This window comes from Onychostoma macrolepis, chromosome 22 (assembly GCF_012432095.1).
Source record: "Onychostoma macrolepis isolate SWU-2019 chromosome 22, ASM1243209v1, whole genome shotgun sequence".
Classification (NCBI taxonomy): domain Eukaryota; kingdom Metazoa; phylum Chordata; class Actinopteri; order Cypriniformes; family Cyprinidae; genus Onychostoma; species Onychostoma macrolepis.
In genome coordinates, this window is record NC_081176.1 from 10,759,484 (window position 1) to 10,781,775 (window position 22,292).

Genomic DNA, 22,292 nt, shown 5'->3' on the forward strand with positions numbered 1-22,292 from the left:
CCACATTGTCTTTTGAAGAACGCCTATTACTGCATTTTGAAGTCGCGCATGGATTCTGTTTTCCACACTTACATACAGTGATGGACTTAAACCATCAGCTTTGAACTCACAAGGGTAAACTGCACATCTGCATTTGGGTTTTATTCTCTGTAGTCCGATCAGGGAAACACAGCCCATGTGAAATGGTTCTGTGAGTGGGCTGTGGGTTTGTTGTCTCTGCAGTATTAAAGCAGGCAAATCTGTCGAGCAAAAGGAATTTAAGTGGATATAATAAATATTTGCTAAAACTCATGTGGTCCTGTGTTGAAAATCTATGACGTTTCTTAAAAACTATGAACAGGATTGCCGCTAGCAACTGAGGCTATAGCTAAAGTTAAGCAAAACAAGCAACATGCACTGATGTAGTATGACAAATCATGACATAAGACTGACATCACACACAACGTAGCAATGCATTATCCTCACGAACAAACATTATGTGTGATGCTTACATACGTATACGGCAGTGTACCATTACGACATTCTTCACGAACAAACTTGACGTCTGACGTTTGTAAACGTTGGGGTATACGTATACAAACGTCAGACGTAATATTTGTTCGTGAGGATAATGCATTGCTACGTTGTGTGTGATGTCAGTCTTATGTCATGATTTTTTTTTTTCTCTCTTTAGTTTAACGGTCTTTCGTGGGTAGAAAAACCAACAGATTATGGCTCTTTTAAAAATGTTTTAGCACACTGCCAAAGGACCTTTTCTGACTGCGTGCAGCTGGCTTCTTCTAACCAAACTGATGAAGATTTGAATGTTGTGAATGTGATAATAAGTATGTCCAAAATATGCTGCATTTAGCCTATATGAACGATAACTGACTTGATGCAAGTTGAAATCAGATGATATGGAGAAAATTTCCTCTTACAATAGCGATCAGTGGATGTTGAATTGATGGCTAATAAAACGTATGTAATGATGAATTTAATTCCATTATCTGTAAGTGAAAATTTAGGACTATTTATAGTCCTAATTTATAGTCCTATATCCACTTTAGTTTGTCTGAATCACATGCACATTTAAGAAATGATTGCTTATAAATGATGCCCCAGGTGTCTCTTAGAAACATTATTTCCTACAGTAAAGAAGAAAATATGGTCAATGTATTTAGTGTATTGATGCTAATTTTTTCGAACTTAGTAGGCCTACACTACATCAAAAAATAAACTATCATTTGTTATAAATAAATATAAAACTTTCGTTCTATATTAGTACTAAAATTATAATAAAAAATTATAATTATACATAAAAAAATATCTAAATATTAACACATATATAATTATAAAAAATGCAATAATACAATTCTGCTTAGGGCATCCATTTGGCCAGCAGCGGCCCTCCTAGATTGATCAAACTTGTCATATCCTCTGTGATCGACTGCAATGACAGAACATACAAAAAACGGGAGTTTAATCGTAATAAATATAATGCAAGAATAAGCTAAATAATATCAAAAATAAATGTAAATCAGTCCGATTATTCCTCTGGGAGCAATTTGTATTTTGAATCGTTTTAAAGCTTGTTGTTTTGTAGAACATTACAGTTATATATGATATGAGAACAGTAAGCCCTGTAGAAGGAGAGTAGCCTATAGCCTACGTGTTATTTAAGAAAAGTATATAATTATATTTTCAGAATGACATATTTTTTTCTCAAACATAGTCAGTGGGGTAAAATGCCCCCAGGGAGCAATGGAAAATTACTGTTATTCTGTTTTGTACATCAAATCCTGTTTTTCCATCAAATGCATTCTAACTAGTTGGTTGAATAAAAATATTTGCATTTTATATTTAAAAATTACCTCAAGCTAGCATCAGGTAGCTAGTTAGCAAGCAGTTAGCATCAGCCAATAAAATGTTTCAGATAGGCTATTATAATTTTGCAGTAAATATTTAAAGCAAATTGCTTTGTCAGACTGGGGAACATTTTACCTTTAATCTGCATTTAATCTAATAACATGACAACTCTGGACATTTTTCATACTTTTAACTGTTATTATGTAAAAATAATAATAATACAAAAAATAATAGCAGTTTGTGTTTCATGGGAAAACCCAAACCCCATGTAAAATAACTAATATTTATTTTTATTAATACTTTATAATAAAACTTTAGGCCTACTTAAGTTTTCACAGTAACAATTAGTCTACTGCAATGTCTTAAATCCCAATTATAGGCTATACTTTGGAATTATGAACTGAAGGGATGTACATGCATACAAGGCTTATGAGGCAAAGTGAAAGTAAAATCATCTCCAATCAGTGGTTCTTCGTAATTTAATTCATACATGCCCAGATCTATAAATCTTGTCATGCACCTAACAGGATTTAACAGTAAACGTTGTAATTAGACTATGATCGCAGCAGCACTCTTTTACTGTGTAATAGATAAAGTAAACAATGCTTTATATTTACACATTTAGATTAAATATAACACTTTTAACTGTTATTATGTAAAAAAAGACTTAAGCTACATAATAACAGTTTGTGTTTCATGGGAAAACCCAAACCCCACATAAAAATAACTAATATTTATTTTTATTAATAATTTTTAATAAAACTTTAGGCCTACTTAAGTTTTCACAGTAATAATTAGTCTACTGCAATGTCTTAAGTCCCAATTATAGGCTATACTTTGGAATTATGAACTGAAGGGATGTACATGCATACAAGGTGTTTCAGAGCCGCTCACACATTCAAAACATGTTTAAGGATAAAACAATTAATATTAAAGCATATTCCAATTTTTAACCCATGACAAAAAGAGACAAATCTAGCTTAATTTCTGTTAAAATGACCAGAAGGTACAGGGACCTGGGAGATTATCCTATAAAAATAAAATAAACAACAAAACTCTTTACATCTCATTACATTTATTCGGCCTACTTAATGACACCATAAACTAAAGCAAGCATTAATATGAGGGTAATATAGATTGTAATGCCTTAAGTTCAAAATTGCCACCTTAACACGGCCAGAATGTGCGCGTTGAGAAACACGTTCAAATATGTCGTCTTAATGCAGTCAAACTGTGCGTCTTTACACGCACCAAATAAACGCGGCAAAAATCGCCGTCTTAACACGGCCAAAATGTGCGTGTCTATACGTACAAAAGAAATGCGTTTAAATTTGCCGCATTAACGCAGACAAATTGTGCGTGTAGACACGGTTAAATTTCACTCGTTCCGTTTGAAGACTTTTGGCCCCGTCGGCCTTCCATAGATTAACGACACCAACAGGAACGAGCCCACATGCCGATGAATAAAATTAAATACACTGTGTTTTCCACCAACTGGCAGTGGGCGGGTTTCACAAACCATAACAAACACAGACATTCCTGGCTGGAATTCACATTTTCAAAGGAGAATAACTGACTGTAGCATTGTTTTTCAGATAAACAAGTATGTTAACTTAGCATGTTTCTTAAATATCTGCAAACATATTATGGTATTTTTATGCTTATTTTATTAAAGTATTTTTAAAGTAGAGTCAAAATCCTACATACAGCACCTTTAAACAGAAGTCTCTCCATTCATCATTACAACTGCTGATTTATTCATTGTAGAATCTGAAATAAAAAGAACATGAGAGACGTTCAAAAGAAGGAGGATCTTGAGATCAATTCTGTTGAATTTACCATAAAATTACCAATTACTAAGTTTTTGAGAACTTGTTCTTTTCTCACAAATGATTACATTATTATATGTGTGAGCTCAGTCTCCACAACATACAAAAGAAAGTGGAAAGTTCACTTGGATGATACAGGCAATGTTCAGATCGCAGGCGAATCGTATCATATTGGAAGAGTTGATTTGCTCACCAAAGACAGTGACATTGAATTCCCAGCAAATGTTCTTTCTGCATCCGCTGAGGAACTTTAGTTGATAAACTCCAGTGTAACTGGTTCTGGTGTTTTTGATGGTCAGAGATCCAGTCTGATGATCCAGCTCCAGTCTGTCTCTGAATCTCTCACCATATGAAGTGTTACTGATGTCTCCATTCATTCCAGTTGCTAGGGTTTTATCTTGAAAGCTCCACTGTACCTGCTCACCTCTTTCAATGTTAAAATCAGTGATTAGAATTAAACATTCTCCCACCGTCGCTGACACCGTCTTGGGACCAGACTCACCTGAAGAATAAACAGAGAAAGTTACTTGTACTGAAATAAATTTGATATTACACTGTCAAATTCAACTGAAGTATCATGTCACTTAATATAGTCTAAAAGCACTATATTAATTTAACATATAGCTAATATAACATATAACTAATTTTGTTAATACATTATTCAGATTACTATTACTGCTTTCATTTACTTGTCTGTAGAATATCAAAGCTACATTTAAGTGGGAATGATTTCCATCCACTGCATGCAGGCCAAATTAATTAATAATCAAATTCGATGATGATTTATTACGGATTAGTTTTTGCAGTCTTAGATTAAATTAAAAACATAACGTGTTATGACTATTGCTGGAAGTAAACGTTTTAAAGTGAAACTGAAAGACTCACAACAAATGAAAACTCTGAATTTCCTGTATGAGGTCCTTCTGCTGCTGATGATCTGTAGTTTATAAGGTCCGGTTGTGATGTCCTTGATAGTCAGAGATCCAGTGTTCTTGTCCAGCTGTAGTCGGTCTCTGAATCTCTCATCGGCATCATCGTATGTGGTCACTTTGGTCTCTCCAGCCAGCTGAGCGATGAGACTGTTTTCATCTCCAAACATCCACAGGATCAGATCATCTCTCTGTGTTTCGGTATCAGGATTTAGAGTCACATTCTTGCCCTTCACCCCTAAAATCATCTTCGCTGTGGCAGTTGTGACAGCACCACAAAGACAAAGAGAAATACAGAGAAAAAAAAAGTTTCCAATATATAAGTCCGTGTGCATGTGAACACAGTTTGACAGAACTGCACAAAGACCATTCATGTGTGGTTTTAAAGTCAACTTGAAATGGACACTTAGGGCTGGGCGATAAATAATTTATCGAGATCACAATAAAATGTGTCAGTACCGATGATATGCTCTGGACATTTTTACTCAATATGGATTAATCTAATAGTTTATCACACAGCAGAAATACAAGCGACAGCAGTCTGCACAACCCGCTCTCATGGCAATTCGTACATTTTTTTTTAAGAGGTGGCTAATTTATACAAATTTGTATGTTTTGTAAAAAATCTTTCATTTTACAAGGTGGCAAATGCATAGGAATTCGTACGAATGACCACCCCTAAACCTACCCTCACAGAAAACGTACGAATGAGGTCGTATGAATTGGTCACAAGATATTGTTGGTCTGCATGTTCTGTGTGTCTCTCTGTGTATGAATGGCACGGTTTTGTCTATTACACACAAACACATGATGCTCATAGTGTTTTCAATGTCTGCGTTTCAATATATGACGACATAAACATATGATCTTTAATCTACAGAGATGTTCTGAGAGTCATTTCATTTCTGAGAGTACTTTAGAGAAAAAGTGCTCAAATACACACTGAAACTGAAAGACCTTTACGACAACCCTTCAAAATAAAAGTCTGGTTTAACTTGAAGAAATTATGACTGAAATATATTACTATTGAATAGTAAAGTATAATTCGTAAAACATATTATTTTTAAGGAAAGATAAAACTCTTAAAGTTTCATTAATTTATTTCATTAGACAACTTTTTATGATACATTTGTATCGAATCATAAAACACAATCCAGAAAAAATTTAAATGGGGAAAAAAAATTAGGGGAATATAAAATGGATTTCATGGGGCCCTAAATTAAAAGGTATCTTTTATCCTGTGGAGTTTAATTGCGAACAAAGAAAGTTCTGTTTACATTTATTCTCAATGTCTAACAAAACATGTGGAAAAGAGTTTCCTTACTTATTAACAGTAAATGAATATTGCGATAAATATCGATATAGTATGATAATATTTTTGGCCATATCGCCGAGCCCTATGGACACTACTGACTGTCTTCTTACACAGAAACTTTATATTACCGTCTCAGTTTCCTGCCTCAAAGACAATAAAGTTTAGTTTAGTTTAGTCACTTTATTGTCCATATTTGTCTTTGGCTTCACCACACAAAAACATTTAACATCACACAAAGCACATAAAAGACAACAAGTAACACAATCACCCCTACTCACACTCAGATCCCGGCATTTACAATTCTAATGGCAGTTGGCACAAATTACATTTGATACACATTTTTCCTTGCTTGAGGTTACCTAAAATGTCTTTTTGATGGTAAAAGCTGAAAATTAATATTCAAAGGATGAGAACAATCTTCAGTGATAACCTGAGCTTTTTGTTTGACTCTTGTTTGATAGATTTCATTCAATTGTCTTTGTGGTTGTCCTACAATTGCACTAGCAATTTTAACTACTCGACCCAGTTTTTGCTTTCCTTTAACTGGCAATAGTCCATACCACATAGTCATTAAAACATATAACACTCTCAAGAAGATTCTTACAAACCATCTCTAAATGTTTCACACCAAAATGTTGTAACCTCCTAATAAGATGTAATCTCTGCATTGCTTTTTTTTTTTTTTAAAACATACTCAATGCCAATGTCATTTTACTATCAATAAATGTTCCTAAATATTTAAAACTTCCAACCGTCTCTATTTGACGTCCATCAAGTATCAAAGGTTCTAACCCTTCAATAAAATCTAGTTTATTCCTACTAATGACCAATTCCTTGGTTTTGTTCACATTTATCTCCAGTGAACTCAGTTTACACCAATTCTGAAGCAAATTTATGTAACTATAATACAGTGTGTCTCCCTCTGGTCCAGCTTTACTCAACTGGCCAACAAGTGCCATATCGTCCATGTATTTAAATAGGTTAAAATATGAATCCTGGATCTCAATTTGTATACAACAAAAAAAGTAAGGGTGATAAAACAGTTCCTTGGAACTCCTGTATTTTCAATGATTGTCTTTGACACCATATCATTAACAACTACTCTTTTTTGAGGATGATTTAAAAGAAAATCTTTAATCCACCAAATAAGATCACCATTCACTCCTAAGTTAATTAATCTTTACAAAAGAATATCAATCCAAATCGAATTTAAAGTTAAAGTTTAAATCTATAAATAAAATCCTAACTTAATTTGTAGTCTGCTGAATGAATTCAGCTACAAAAATCACACGAGGTTATAATAACAGCATCATCGGTGCCCCTCTTTCCCCTATAGGCAAACTCATTGACCACACCGTTACAAATATGCCTTGTTAGTACCCGGTCCATACATTTACCCAACATGGATGTAAGAGCTATCGGTAGGGTTGTGCCGATAGACGATACTATCGTCTATCGACGATAGTCATCCATATGGACGATAGCTAATAAAAATGACGATAATACGGCTTATTTTCTAGTTCTTGTTTTTTTATTATTATTAGGCAATTATTATTATCAAAGTACAATTCATTGGCCCTTGCATAGTTTCACACTGACATCGTCGCGTAACCTTCACCCACCAGACCGACGTGCAGAGGAATATATAAAAAAAATCATACATAAATTTATCAGTGTTAATATACAAAATTATGTAATAATATAACATTTTTGTTATTGTGTAGTTATGTTATTTTTGTTGTTGTTTACACTTTATGCAACTAAAACAAAACGAAAATCATGCGGTTTTGCCGTTTTTTTTAAACATGGCTAAAATAACAGCTGTACAAAAATGATGTCTCTTAACAAGCAGGCTTGACATAATTTGTGAATGAAGTAAATTTAGTTTTAAAGTCGCTTGTAATACGTTTTCAAAAAGGAGTGATTCTCTTTTAAAAATCGTCATAAGCATTCCTTGCAAGCCGCAAATGTATGATGTGTATTCAGAATAAATGCACAATAATCAGTCGGCTATGAAAATGAAAAGCAGGTTTATTTCAAACTCCAACTTGTTTAACATATTTAACATAAAAGAGTGTTTATCGTGTCGCTAATAGCCAAACACGTTTCAATAAACAAAAAGCAAAAAAAAAAAAAAAAATTAAATAACCAAGAACTAAAACAATGCAATCTTAGTTACATTGCTTACAGATTTAAAACAATATGACTGTTTACGATGCAAGAGTAATGCTTCTGTCTACAGATTTTTTGCCAAAAAAACAAGCTGGTTAACTTTTTCTGGTTTGAGTAGGCTGCGAAGGGGAGTAATTATGTTGTCGGCTGCGCTAAACACACGCTCTGAAGGGGTGCTAGTCGCGGTAACACACAGGTATTTTTTTGCCAGGTTTGCCATTAAAGGAAAACGGCATCTATTTTCTTTCCACCAGTCCAGTGGCTTGTCATCACCATCAATTACTTCCTCTTGTAAGTAAGACGTGATTTCAACCTTCGAGCAAAGTCTGCAAACTGCCTGCGTGACATCAGTGGGGTCACCTTTTTCATCTGGTGTAAACCCGAAATATTGCCAAATAGGCGAGAATGAAATATTGCCTCCTTGTCAGAATGATAGACGGTCCTCATTTCCCATGTGTCATTCCGCGTGATAATTAATAATTACGTTAATATTTAAATAAAAGTGTAAATAAAATTAAAAAAATGTAGACTAATAAGTAAATAAATTATCTTATAAATAAGCAAACAAATACATAAATAAGCAAAAAATTGCCCCTCCCCCCGATACTATCGTGTATCGGCGATCTTACAGGCTGACGATAGGACGATATGACAATGGGCATTATCGCGCAACCCTAGCTATCGGTCTAAAATCTTTCAACTGATTGGCATTAGATATACTGGAAAAATCTTTGTTTCTTTCCATGAATTTGGAACCACCCTACAATTTAACAAGAGCTGGAACAATCAGGTAAGGACACCAGTTAGTTGGAAAGCACAGTCTTTTAACACATGACCCTTTAGCCCATCTGGCAAGGTGCTTTATTTGGCTTAATGCTAGCAAGACTAGCTGCTGTTTCATACTCCTTATGTTTAATAGGCTCATATGCCGATATATTAAGACATATTCTCTCACATTCGGTAGTACATTCCCCCTATCAAACCTAGTAATGAAAACATTAAAATATTCTACAAAAGGTGCACCTTGTAAGGAACACACCTGTTTTCTCTTCTCTCTTCCCATAATACTATTAAGCCCTTCCCATGCCTTCTTAGCATTGCCTGTATATAACCCATTTTCAATCTTATCCTTATAAGCTAGTTTAGCTTTCTTAATTCGACCCCTAAATTCCTTATCAACATTTAAAAAAGCAGCTTTTTTCTCATTTAAACACATTTTAAGATCTTTAGTAAACTATAACCTATTATTCGGTCATTATTATTAACCTATTATTAGTCTTAACACAATTACTTTCACAAAAACGTATGTAAGATGTAATGGTGTCAGTGATCTCATGTACATCTTCACATGCATCAAAGAACAATTGCCACTCTGTTTCCTTGAAGTATTCTCTAAGTTCCAACACCATTCTGTCTGTGGAATGCATTACTCATTGTTCATGCCTTTCCAAATCGCTGTCTCTTTGCAGCAGATTTTCATTTATGTGTGTGTGTAACAGTGGAATCCCTTCTGCTGTTTTGACTCCTTTACACATTTTATAAGCTCTTTGATAATTCTCAACTGGTAAAAATACCATTACATGTACACAAATACAACAAGCACATTTAGCCCAGCAATGCAGCATTGTTTTGGATGTTCAGTAAGTTCTGTTGCAAAATGTACATCATAAAGCCTTTTTGTTGTTGTTGTTGTTTTAGGTTTGGTGAACCATCTGTATCATCAGTATCATGCACCATTTTCTTTTTTTTATTATTCTGACCAGAAGAACCAAGAGAACCAAACTACAACTGTGAACACACCCTTCCATTTCTGAAGACAGAACTGATCAGAAGTTTGAATGGAGCCTGTACAGTTTGAGCTGAATTAATTGCAGAAAAAATGAAAAACTTGAGATACTCACCTCTCACAGCAACATTGATTCTCTTGATTGTGGTCGCTTTTTTGCTGATGATCTTCTGTTTATAAACTCCAGTGTGTTCAGCTGTGATGTTTCTAATGGTCAGGGATCCAGTATTAATGTCCAGCCCCAGACTGCCTCCGAATCTCCCATCGATGCCATCAAATGTAGTGATCTTTCCATTCCCTTCTTTGATTTCAGCTATGAGAGTGTTTTCATCTCCAAACAGCCACAGTATCTTATCTTTTCTCCGTATTTCAGCATTAGTCTTCAGAATTAAGGACTCTCCCTCCTTCACTGACACGTTCTTCACTTTATGTCACATAGAAACAGAGAAATTAGGAGATTTTTACATGCGAGTTAGTAAAGCTTCATTGAGCATGTGTGTGTACTGGCATTAGTAATTTGGTAATAAACTGTAAAAATCACATGCATAACTATATAATTTTTTTACATAAATACAACATTTATCTATGTGCGTGCACTTAATCGCTCTAGCGCACGGCGCAACTATGTTAGCGTTTAGCTTAGCACCATTCATTCCTTGGGATCCAAACAGGGATGAATTTAGAAGCCACCAAACACTTCCATTTCTTCCCTATTTAAAGACGGTTACATGAGTAGTTACACGAGTAAGTATGGTGCCACAAAATAAAACGTGGCGATTATCTAAGCGGATAAAAATAGATAACTATAATGTATGACGGAAGAGCACGTCGCAGCACTTCGACCTCGGCTCAGTAATATCATCACTCAAGTGAGCACTTCGACCTCGGCTCAGTAATATCATCTATCAATAATATCAATAATATCTCTTCCGCCATACATTATAGTTATAGTTATTAATTTTTATCCGCTTAGAAAATTGCCACGTTTTATTTTGTGTCACCCATACTTACTCGTGTAACTACTCATGTAACCGTCTTTAAATAAGGAAAACATGGAAGTGTTTGGTGGCTTCTAAATTCATCCCTGTTTGGATCCTAAGGAATGAATGGTGCTAAGCTAAACGCTAGCATAGTTGCGCTGTGCGCTAGAGCGATTAAGTGCACGCACTGAGACGGGAGAGGTACGCATCAACTCATCTAAGTTGAGGGAAGAACATATTAGAATATGGAAAAACGGTGGCGTTTTCCTTTAAGTGTGCTACACACGATCTTAAAAGTGAGGGCAAAACGTTTTAATTGCCATCTCGTGGCTGGCTGAAGTAGTGGTCATAAACCCCGCCTTCTCCATGTAAATGAATTGAACGTGAGCCAAACTAATCAAATTACACTTCAACATTTTTTTTCCAAAGATGGTTTTCATCATTTTAGATAGTTCTTATCACGCTAATGTATGTTGAAGTGTCCATGTTTTTTTTGTTTTTTTTTAGCTATTTGATGCTATAAAAACGGGGTATGATGTCACGATTGTGAGCTTGCGATTGGATCTGCGGGAGTTTGGGCGGGACTTACCACAGCTCAACCTCCGGTCAGACTCTGGGTCTAAATAACATAATTCAACAGTCTATGGTGTGAATCATGTGTACATTGTTTAATTGGGTCTGTAATTTCCTGTACTGAATCAATACACAATTTTTCACACTATAACATTTAATAAATTGTGGAACGTGCAAAGAAACAAATTACAATAAAACACCATAATATGCACCTAGACTAATCAAATTTAGTTTTGTAAAAAATCTGTTCCTTTCTGTGCATCATCACACAAAGATACATAATGAATAAATAAACTGAAAGACAGCTACTCACAATTTATTACAACTTTGAATCTCTTGTTTGTGGTTCCTTTGGTGCTGCTGCTCATCTGTAGTTTGTAATGTCCAGAGTGTTCGGTTCTCATGTTACTGATGGTCAGTGATCCAGTCCTCTTGTCCAGCTTGAGTCTGTCTCTGAATATCCCATCAGTACCTTCATATGTTTCTCTGGTCTTTCCAGTCATTTGAGCAATCAGGTTATCTTCACCTCCAAACATCCACACAATCAGATCATCTTTCTGTATTTCTGTATCAGGGTATAAAGTGACTGATTGCCCCTCCATAACTGATATCATCACGACTTCATTGTGACAGCAGCGCATAAAAAGAGAAAAATGTTGCCATTAGATCAAGTGTGGATGCTGTTTTATCGGTGATAAAATAATATTGAAGGTACTGCATTATGCTCATGCGTTTTATGAACCCTGCTTATGTATGACATTTTAGTCTCATGATTTTTGCCTGCTTGCATCCTGTTCAGGTAAACAGGATAGGGGTAGAGGATATAAATGAAGGACAGTCTGCCAACAGAAAATGCTTAAGTGTATGAAAATACATAAAAAATAAATAAAATGGAAGACTTTGAACATGAACACTTTTGTATGTGATTGTTGCTCTTCGTTTGGCCAATGCATGACCAGATGATTGATAGACAATGAGTAAATTCTAATTCAGCAATATTCTTCATGCTGACAAATAAAGAGCCTCCATATTCTCTAAAGTTTTCTTCCCACTTTTGTCATTTTTAAATAATTGTGTTGGTCAATATGCTGTTAAATTTGTGTGGACAATCAACTCAACAGGTGGAAAACTCAATATGCCAATTTTATGGTAATTTATAGAGCTTAATGTGTGAAATAAATGCCATTGAACAACTCATTATTATACTGAAAGACGTGAGATACTCACGTCTGACAGTAACAATGAATCTTTGATACGAGGTCCGTCTGCTGCTGATAGTCTGCAGTTTATAGACTCCAATGTGTTCAGCTGTGATGTCTGTGATGGTCAGTGATCCAGTCTTGTCTAGTTTCAGTTTGTCTCTGAATCTCCCATCAGCACCATCGAATGTAGTGATCTCTCTGGTTTCGCTTTTGATTTCAGCTATGAGAGTCTCTTGAGGTCCAAACATCCACAGGATCTGATCATCTCTCCGTATTTCAGCATCAGTCTTTAGAGTGACAGATTCTCCCTCCTTTACTGATACTATCCTCTCTTCATCTGTCACAGCAGCACATACAAACAGAAATATGGAGATTGTACTTTCAATGAATGAGCAAATTGACACGTCAGTAACACTGAGAAGATACCGTGATCTAATAATTGATAACAGTTTACAATATGTTGTGTCTTAATAATACAAGTTAAATTAATTTAAGTCTTGGTATATGAGTTTAAATACTTACATGTTTTGCATAGTTGTTCAGACATCGTGTCTTCATCTGTCACAGCAGCACATAAAAAAAGAGAAATGAGATTGTGAGTATGTAGATGAAGATGTGTGGTTCTTAACATGCTTCTAATAATCGGTATATTTAATATACACTCAGGCAGTAAACAATATTTCCACAGAAATGTTAACTATATTAATATTCCTTCATTAATTTAAAAAGCAAAGAAAATAAACATTTAGTTAACCCAACGATGTAAATTCTGACATTATTTAATTGCCCTCATGTCAATCCAAACTTGACTTTGACTTTCATCTGTGAGACACAAATGAAGATTAATCAAAATCTTTCCTTTGCAGTTCTGCAGGAAAATAATAAAAATAACAGCATGCAGGTTTCAAATGACTTGAAGGAGAATAAATAATGAATCTAAATAATAGTCATGGCCAAAAATATCGGCACCCTTGGTAAATATGATCAAAGAAGGCTGTGAAAATTAATCCTTTTGATTTTTATTTTAAAAATTCACAAAAATCTAACCTTTCATTGGATAATAATAATTTAAAATGGGGGGAAATATCATTATGAAATAAATGTTTTTCTCTAATACACATTGGCCACAATTAACGGCACCCTTTTATTCAATACTGTTTGAAACCTCCATTTGCCAGTTTAACAGCTCTAAATGTTCTCCTATAATGCCTGATGAGGTTAGAGAACACCTGACAAGAGATCAGACACCATTCCTTCATCCAGAATCACTCCAGACCCTTTAGATTCCCAGCTCCATGTTGGTGCTTCTTCTCTTCAGTTCACCCCACTCATTTTCTACAGGGTTCAGGTCAGAGGACTGGAATGGCCAGCAGAAGCTTGGTTTTGTGCTCAGTGATCCATTTTTGTGTTGTTTTTGAGGTTTGTCCAGGACCTCCAGCAGAAATATAGGCCCACAACATCAAAAATACAACAGTATATTTCATTTTACACATGGGGTACTTTTTATCCCTGTGTTCACCAAACCCATCTTGAGTGTTTGCTGCTAAAAAGCTCATTTTTTAGTTTCATCTGACCATAGAAGCCAGTCCCATTTGAAGTTCCAGTCGTGTCTGATAACTGAATATGCTGGAGTTTGTTTTTGGAAGAGCGAGAATTTTTTTTGAAACCCTCCCAAACAACATGTGGTGATGTAGGTGCTGTTTGACAATTTTTTCTGAAGGTTTTCTGACCCCGAGCCTCAACTATCTGCGATCCTTGGAGAGTCTTTAGCCACTCAAACTCTCCTTCTCACCGTGCATTGGGACGATATAGACACACGTCCTCTTCCAGGAAGTTTCGTAACATTTTCTGTTGATTGGAAATTCTTAATTATTGCCCTGATGGTGGAAATGGGAATTTTCACTGCTCTAGCTCTTTTCTTAAAGCCACTTCACTAATTTGTGAAGCTAAATGATCTTTTGCTGCACATCAGAAATATATGCTTTGGTTTTTCTCATTGTGATGCATGATTAAGGGAATTTGGGATTTGTTTTCCCTCCTATTTATATTTCTGTGAAACAGGAAGCCAAGGCTGGAATTTCATGTTCATAATCACCCTGGAGTGATCAAAATTGTGAATATGAATGGGAATATACTTCAGAGATATTTTACTCATAAGAATTTCTAGGGGTGCCAATAATTGTGTCCAATGTGTATTTGAGAAAAACATTTATTTCATAATGATATTTCCCCCCATTTTAAATTCTTATTATCCAATGAAAGGTTAGATTTTTCTGATTTTTTTTAAATAAAAGATCAAAAGGATTAACAATGCAGATTAATCTTCACAGCCTTCTTTGATCGTATTTACCAAGGGTGCCGATATTTTTGGCCATGACTGTATTCGGTCACACTTCATTTTAAGGTCCAATTCTCGCTATTAACAAACCATTAACTACGATTTTAGCCTCAAACTCCTAATTTTGCTGCTTATTAATAGTTAGTAAGGTAGTTGTTAAAGGGAAGATCAGATGCAAAATTCACTTTTACATGTTGTTTGAACATAAATGTGTCTTGGCAGTGCGTGTACACAACCACCCTATAATGATAAAAATCCACCCAGTGTTTCTTTTTTAAATCCCCAAAAATAATAATTACTTTCTCAGATCAAGCCGTTCACAAATTCTTGGCAAATGGACGTCACACAGGCAAAGGCCCCTCCCACGACTATTGACGGGCAAAGCCATTTTACCATAGACCTGCATTGAGTGAGCTGTAAAGAGTCCGTCATTGTTTGGACACCGGAGCGGGTGTAGACAAGAATGGCTCCTAAGCGATTGAGGTGTTTTGTTATTGGATGTAATAATGAACATAGCAGTCGTCATCTACTCCCGTCATCTGAGCCGCTGAAGACGGTCTATGCGTCTACGTTCGCATGAATCATTCATGATCCAGCTTCACCTACAGAAGAAGTGAGTATAAGCTTTTTTTATGAATCTTTGCAAATCGCCTTTTCTAATAATGTGCTAGTTAGCAAGTTCCGCAACGAATGTGGCTAAAGTTAATATTCTCACTTTCCCCGTGGAAGAGAGGCGGGGTGAGCAGAAGCTCATTATCATTTAATGGGACATGCACTGACACAAATCACTGTGAACAGAGCTGTTTTTGACAAGGTAGAAAGGGTGTTGTTTTACACTACCATTAAGAAATTTTAACCCAAGTATGTTATAGACTTTTCATGAAGATCCTAAAGAATCATACCGACTTGTTGAAAATGTCCCCTTTAAGTTAAGATATTGGGTAGGATTAGGGATGTAGCGTATGGTCATGCAGAATAAATGCTTTATAAGTACTAATAAACAGGCAATATTTTTATAATAGGCTTGTTAATAATCAACTAGTTAATAGTGAGAATTGGTCCCTATATTAAAGTGTTACCTACTATTTTTATGAATAATCATATTTTTAAAAAAATGTTTCTAAATAATATTTGTTTCTATAAATAATATATCTTTATATACCTTTTATATATACTCTCTATAAATAAAGTAATACTAATGATCATATATGAAGTGATTGATGAACTCACTTACAGTAGTAGGAAACAAAAGCATTAAAGTAAAGAAAAAAAAAAACACCAGTGCAGCTCCATCTTCAGAGTTTATGTAATAGTGTCTGAAAGAAGAAGCTGAATGAAGCCATAAACAGTGACAAACATACAGTTGTGTGTCAGACAGCCCACATGAACCTCAAAACAGCCACAGCAAGCTCATGACTTCATGCTACATTTCTCAGCCTTGGCCTTAGTTCTGTGAACTAAGATGTAGTTGTGGTTAATTCTGTATTTTTAACAGAAATTCAGAAATTAGTATATTAATGTCATGCAACTCAGTATTGGACAATCACACATTATATTAGTTAAATCACAAACAGAACTTGTGGTAAAAAATAGAAATACTGAATATAAACACTCAGCTGTAATACTTACTCTCTTTTAACTGTTGTTCAGAGATCTCTGGTTCTTGTCGTATCAGCACATAGAAATGGAGAAAATAGGAGATCATTAGAGATTAGTAGGGATGCACCGAAATTAAAATTCTTGGCCGAAGCCGAAGCCGAACAAAATGGAACACTGGGCCGAAGGCCGAATACCGAACACGGTTTTTCGCATTCTTTTTCCCCAGGCCTGTTTTTCCATTTTTTTTTTTTTGTCACCACTGCATAAATTAAATATCCAAAATGTGCTTTTTACTGTTTTGTCCTGCTTTTCAAAAAAAAATTAAAATAAATTACAAAACAACAATTTAAAAATATTTACTTAACACTGAACATTTTTTTAACATTCTATCAGACATTATACCAACAAAGCAAAATTTAACTAAAAATTAATAAGTTACTAAAATAATATTTTTGGGCCATTTTTGAGACCCCCTTCTTGAATCAGGCATGTATTTTTTTACTGTACAAATAAATGCAGCCTTGCTGAGCAGAAGAGAATTATTTTAAAACATACTACAGATCCCAATTTGAACACTATTGTGAATGTTATAATGTATAGAGCTGTTGTAGGGTAATTATTTTTATTTTACTTTACAGAACAACAGTAAAATTACAATACTAACATTTATGAATGTTGATGGAGTTGTTGCTTTTTCTTAGACTTTATTTTGGCAGAAACCCGCAGGAAGATCTTGGTGCTTCTTTTTGTTGACAACAGCATGCAGATATTTAAATGATTCTCATTACGAATTTGGGAAGATGTTTGTAGCACTTATCACATTGTCATGTGTCTTTAAAAAAAAATGTTACTGAGCAAAAGACGAGTAGGCTACAGTGTTTTAACGCAGATGTTCCCCGCGCTTTGGACTTTAAACCCTGGCGCGCAAGCTCGTGCAGCGCTGTTTGAATACATGCAATGCCTGCGTGTATTAGAAAACATAACATTCTGCAGTTTATTTACTAATCAGTTGAGGCTATTTCGCGATTTCAATCATCATAGTAACCAGCATCAACCACCTCTTCCTCTTCTCATCGGAGACATGAGATGCAGCGCTAAGCATCTAACTGTCGGTGCTTCGTGCTTGGAATGATTTTTGCGTCTTTCGCTGACAGTTTTAAATACTTTAACGCTGCAGACGTGTTTGCTGCATTAGTGCGCGCCTCTATTTGATCGCGTCACGTCATTGTTCGGTACAATTTATTCGGTCTTTTCGCTTATTCACCGAACTCCGAAAGAGATTTTTTTTGCTATTTTCGGCCGAACAATTTCGGTGCATCCCTAGAGATTAGGGGTCGACCGATATGTGTTTTTCAGGGCCGATGCCGATACCGATTATTACAGACCAAGTGGACCGATAACCGATATTTTTAACCGATATGTTATGTCTGACGTAAAAATGAAAATTAATGTCAAAATTAAGAATAACAAGGGCTCTGACAAAAACTGCCTTCCCTGGTGTTGATTGCACTTCTTAGTCTTGTCATCCTCCATGCATCCATCTACAATAAGGGTAATATACAGAGAGAGTTAAAAGTGGGGCCACTGCATGCTTCATGATTAAGCCTATGAATACTGTACTACAGCTAAACAGCTTGGGGAAAAGTAAGTATTTGGCTTCAATAATTTACATGTTAGAAATGTATGTGTAATAGCATAAACTCTCATAATTATAATATAATAAGTGTAAATAATTTAATTGTCTTCATAGCTCCATTGTAGAAGTTGTGAAGACTGCAACTATTTTAATTAAACTATAACACTAATAGCCAGTTAAAGGCACACTTGGTTCAATAGCCTATTGAAATGTCACAATTTATGTCGTCCTAATCTTGGCCTATGTGACAGTATCTTAATCTTGGCCTACGTGACAGTAATTTCGATTAGTTTTAATTTACAGTGCAGTGCAAATGAAGCCATAAAACATTAATTTCAGTTTTCTTTTAATCAAATGAGAGTTAAACTCATTTTTTTTGGCAAACAAATGGGTTTACCATTAAAATTAAAACATGCAAGAAATAGCCTATTGTGTGATTATTCTTTTAAACAAAAGTTGTTGTTGTAGTAGTAGTAGTAGTAGATAAACCGAACTTTTATTTTGACGGGTTGCCATGAGGACCTCTTAAGTTTCTGTATAGCCTATGTGTATGATATGACGATCGTTTTACTCAAATGAAACGGTCAAATGCTCATGAAGTAACTCTCAGAGCAGTTCTGGGGATGTTGTTCATGTATTTATGTCCTCATTTAGTGAGACGGAAGATGCTGAAAACACCGCGAGCGTCGTTTGTTTTACAAATACATCTGTGAGGCGATATGAAGACCAGCTAAAATTTTAGCAGACCAGCTAAAATTCAAAATGCCCAAAAGAGAGCAGAATTATGATTTTAGGTCTTGTGCAACCTGTGCAGTCACAGATGTTATTAAATACTGCAGTAAACCAATCATTAGCAGATCTTGTGGTAACAAAAATAACTATTGACTATGGAAAATCATATTATACGTTTAAACTCTACTGTGGCATGATAAAGCTCATTTTACACTTGCTGTACGAGTTGTAATACTTACCCATTGAATGCTTTAGATCACAGATTCTGTGGCGATAGTAAACAACAACAGCAGCTGCAGGCACCAGCAAAAAAATAGCACATATTCCTGCTACAGCACCTGAAGACAGACCTGGTACTGTAATGATAAAGAGAGACAGGAACAAACACTTTAAACATCAGCACTGTATAACATGAGTGAAGATCTGATAATACATCTCTGTTAATGATTGTTCATTTCATTTTAACATTAAAACAGTAGTGAAGATTAAACAATTAAAGATATTGTAACAGTATTATCAGAAATCCGAGAACAGTCTGTATTAATCACATATGTGACCCTGGACCACAAAACCAGTCTTAAGTGTCAATTTTTGGAAATTGAGATTTATACATCATATGAAAGCTGAATAAATAAGCTTTCCATTGATGTATGGGTTGTTAGGATCGGACAATATTTGGCCGAGATACAACTATTAGAAAATCTGGAATCCGAGGGTGCAAAAAATCAAAATACTGAGAAAATCGCCTTTAAAGTTGTCCAAAAGAAGTTCTTAGCAATGCATATTACTAATCAAAAACAACATTTTGATATATTTACAGTAGTACATTTACAAAATATCTTCATGGAATATGATCTTTACTTAATATTCTACTGATTTTTGGCATAAAAGAAAAATCTATAATTTTGAGCCATACAGTGTATTTTTGGCTATTGCTACAAATATACCCCAGCGACTTAAGACTGGTTTTGTGGTCCAGGGTCACATATTTTAAGCTAAGAATTCTTCTGGGAAAGAAGTTTTGAGCTCTGAAAGTTAAAGTATAACGTTATTGAAGTTTATTTGAAAAGGAAAATCTGATTCCTCATGATTAGGACATCACATCATCTGATGAACAATCATTTCTTCAAAAGATTTGAATCTTTCTAGAGCTGTTGTATAAAATCAACATCACACTTGTCATCATGCTGCTGGTCTGAATATCAGTCATGTGATCACCTGCGGCCCAATCACAGCTGTGATGATATTCAGAACAACAGCACGACTGTGATATTGTGAAACTAAAACTCAGTAAGATTGCTGAACACAGTATGACTAATATTTTGTAGCTGCACCTTAAAAATCAGTTTAATTCAATTTAATTTATTAAGTAATACACACTTGAACACAACTTATTAAAAAAAAGTATCCTCACCATAAACAGTAACACTGAAATTCTTATATGATGCTCCAGCGTCGCGGTGGTCAATCTGTAGTTGATAAAGTCCAGAGTCTGTGGTTCTCATGTTCTTGATGGTCAGAGATCCAGTCTGATCCAGCTGCAGTCTGTCTCTGAATATCTCGGCAGTTTTATTTAACCAGGGCTCATTTTTAAAAATTTCAGCAATGATTGGACCTCCAAATCTCCACACTATCTTATTAATTTGCTGTATATCAGTGAGATCAGTGTTTAGAGTGACAGAATCTCCCTCCATCACTGACTTCTCTTCACCTGTTTCAGCACAAAACACACCTGAAGAACAAACAGAAACAGTTTCTCAAGAGATTAAACTCATAGAACATTGAACAAATTTAACAGATCATTTAGTCTTGCCTTATAAACACAAGCTACAAATAACGAATGATGCAGTCCAACAAATGAATGAGAGAAAATCTCATTAATTCATCTAGAATCTATTACATTACATTAATTTATTTGGCAGAAACCTTTATACAAAGCTACTTATAAATGAAAAATACAACATGCAGCATAAGCAATTGATGCTACACAGGCAGTAACATGAGACATGCTGTGATATAATGTTCCAGAGTGGTTTCAAAATGTACAAAGGTTAGAGGTTACAAGTAGCGTTGCCGAACTGAATTGTGGGTCCGTCGCGTCGCTTTACTGGCGTTGCTCGTGGCTCCAACGCAGGCGTCAGCCAATCAGATCGCCTTATGCAAATACCCTAGCCAATCCCGTTCATGCAACACCAGAATTGTAATGTGATTGGCTGTTGCCACTATGACGGTCACGTGCGCACCACGCTTCAGACACGCCCTCCGTCAAGCGTCGAAGCCAACATTTCTGGCACAAATGTGAAACTAAACATGTTAAAGAATAACCAGAAATCGTACACTTACCGCACATCAGTAATAAAAACAGCTCGGTACTGAAAGTGCTCTTCATATTGTTGCAGATTTCAGCGAAATTTTGATGACTGAATATAATTTCGATGAATATTATTCGCACTCACCCGATGGACAGCGACAACTGTTAACAAAGCCACTAAACAAAGAGATTTGTATATCGACTGTGACTGACTAATTAATTTATCGGTGATTTATATGCTAAAAGGGGCATTATTTCTGTTTACAAAGCTGACATAGCAAAGCGCAACTTTGTTCTTCTTCTGTTTATTGGCGGCTCACATTCTTTAATGAATCATTACCGCCATCTGCTGTAATGAACCAGAGACTACTCTTCTTCTTCTGTTTTACTGGTGGCCTGCTGTCCACTTACTGCTCAATTTAATGTTTCCTATTTCTTTTCTTTCTCTTAATCCCTTAAAAAATACTCATCCGTCAGGATTGTGAATTGCAGTGATTTGCTGTCTTCCTTTCTTTTGAAATCAATAAGTTTATTTACTCTGCGTCTATGACACTGTGTTAATTCATGTTCCACAGTTTTGCTGACTCACCTGAATTCCTGGTTTTATTAAATGCAAATGCTTACCTTTTTGTTCAGTATCCCAATAAAGTTGCCGGTTACACTTTATTTTAAGTTGTCCTTGTTACAGTGTAATTATACATTGAAGTACTGAGTAATATTAATTAACTACATGTATTTAGGCCTACTATATGGTTAGGATTAAGATTAGGGTTTGGTTCAGGGTTGTTTGCATGCAATTATGCATAATTAAAAATGTGTAACAAGGACACCTTAAAATAAAATGTTGCCATTTTTGATTTATTACTGATTTGAGTTCTGTTCTACTATACTGTATCTGCAAATCTATGTTTTCCTTTGTCATACATGCTAATTTATCTGCTTTCTCGTTCCCTGACACTCCAGCATGTACAGGTACCCTTGAAAAGTGAACTAGGCCTGATGATACATGGGGCAACTTTTTGAGCAATTTTGCCGGGAAACTTTT

General features: G+C 35.2%; 1 protein-coding gene across 6 annotated transcripts in view; it reads right to left on the minus strand.

Annotated features, from left to right (window-relative positions):
- Positions 1-22,292, minus strand: part of si:ch73-27e22.4 (uncharacterized protein LOC101885444 homolog) — a 47,898-nt gene extending 25,606 nt beyond the window's left edge. Inside the window, exons 1-11 of one of the 6 annotated variants that reach the window (XM_058760611.1) lie at positions 21,280-22,287; positions 20,351-20,668; positions 19,176-19,292; positions 16,599-16,631; positions 13,154-13,198; positions 12,657-12,968; positions 11,743-12,048; positions 9,992-10,300; positions 4,560-4,856; positions 3,868-4,176; positions 3,558-3,615 (exon numbers count right to left, since the gene is read on the minus strand). In XM_058760611.1, the coding sequence (XP_058616594.1) occupies positions 3,560-3,615; positions 3,868-4,176; positions 4,560-4,856; positions 9,992-10,300; positions 11,743-12,048; positions 12,657-12,968; positions 13,154-13,198; positions 16,599-16,631; positions 19,176-19,292; positions 20,351-20,668; positions 21,280-21,325 (2,148 nt within the window). In that variant the 5' untranslated portion in view covers positions 21,326-22,287 and the 3' untranslated portion in view covers positions 3,558-3,559. Of the gene's footprint in view, positions 1-2,958; positions 3,616-3,640; positions 4,177-4,559; positions 4,857-9,991; positions 10,301-11,742; positions 12,049-12,656; positions 12,969-13,153; positions 13,199-16,598; positions 16,632-19,175; positions 19,293-20,350; positions 20,669-21,279 lie in introns of those variants that run through there. The other 5 variants (XM_058760610.1, XM_058760606.1, XM_058760607.1 and 2 more) reach the window with 5 other exon arrangements.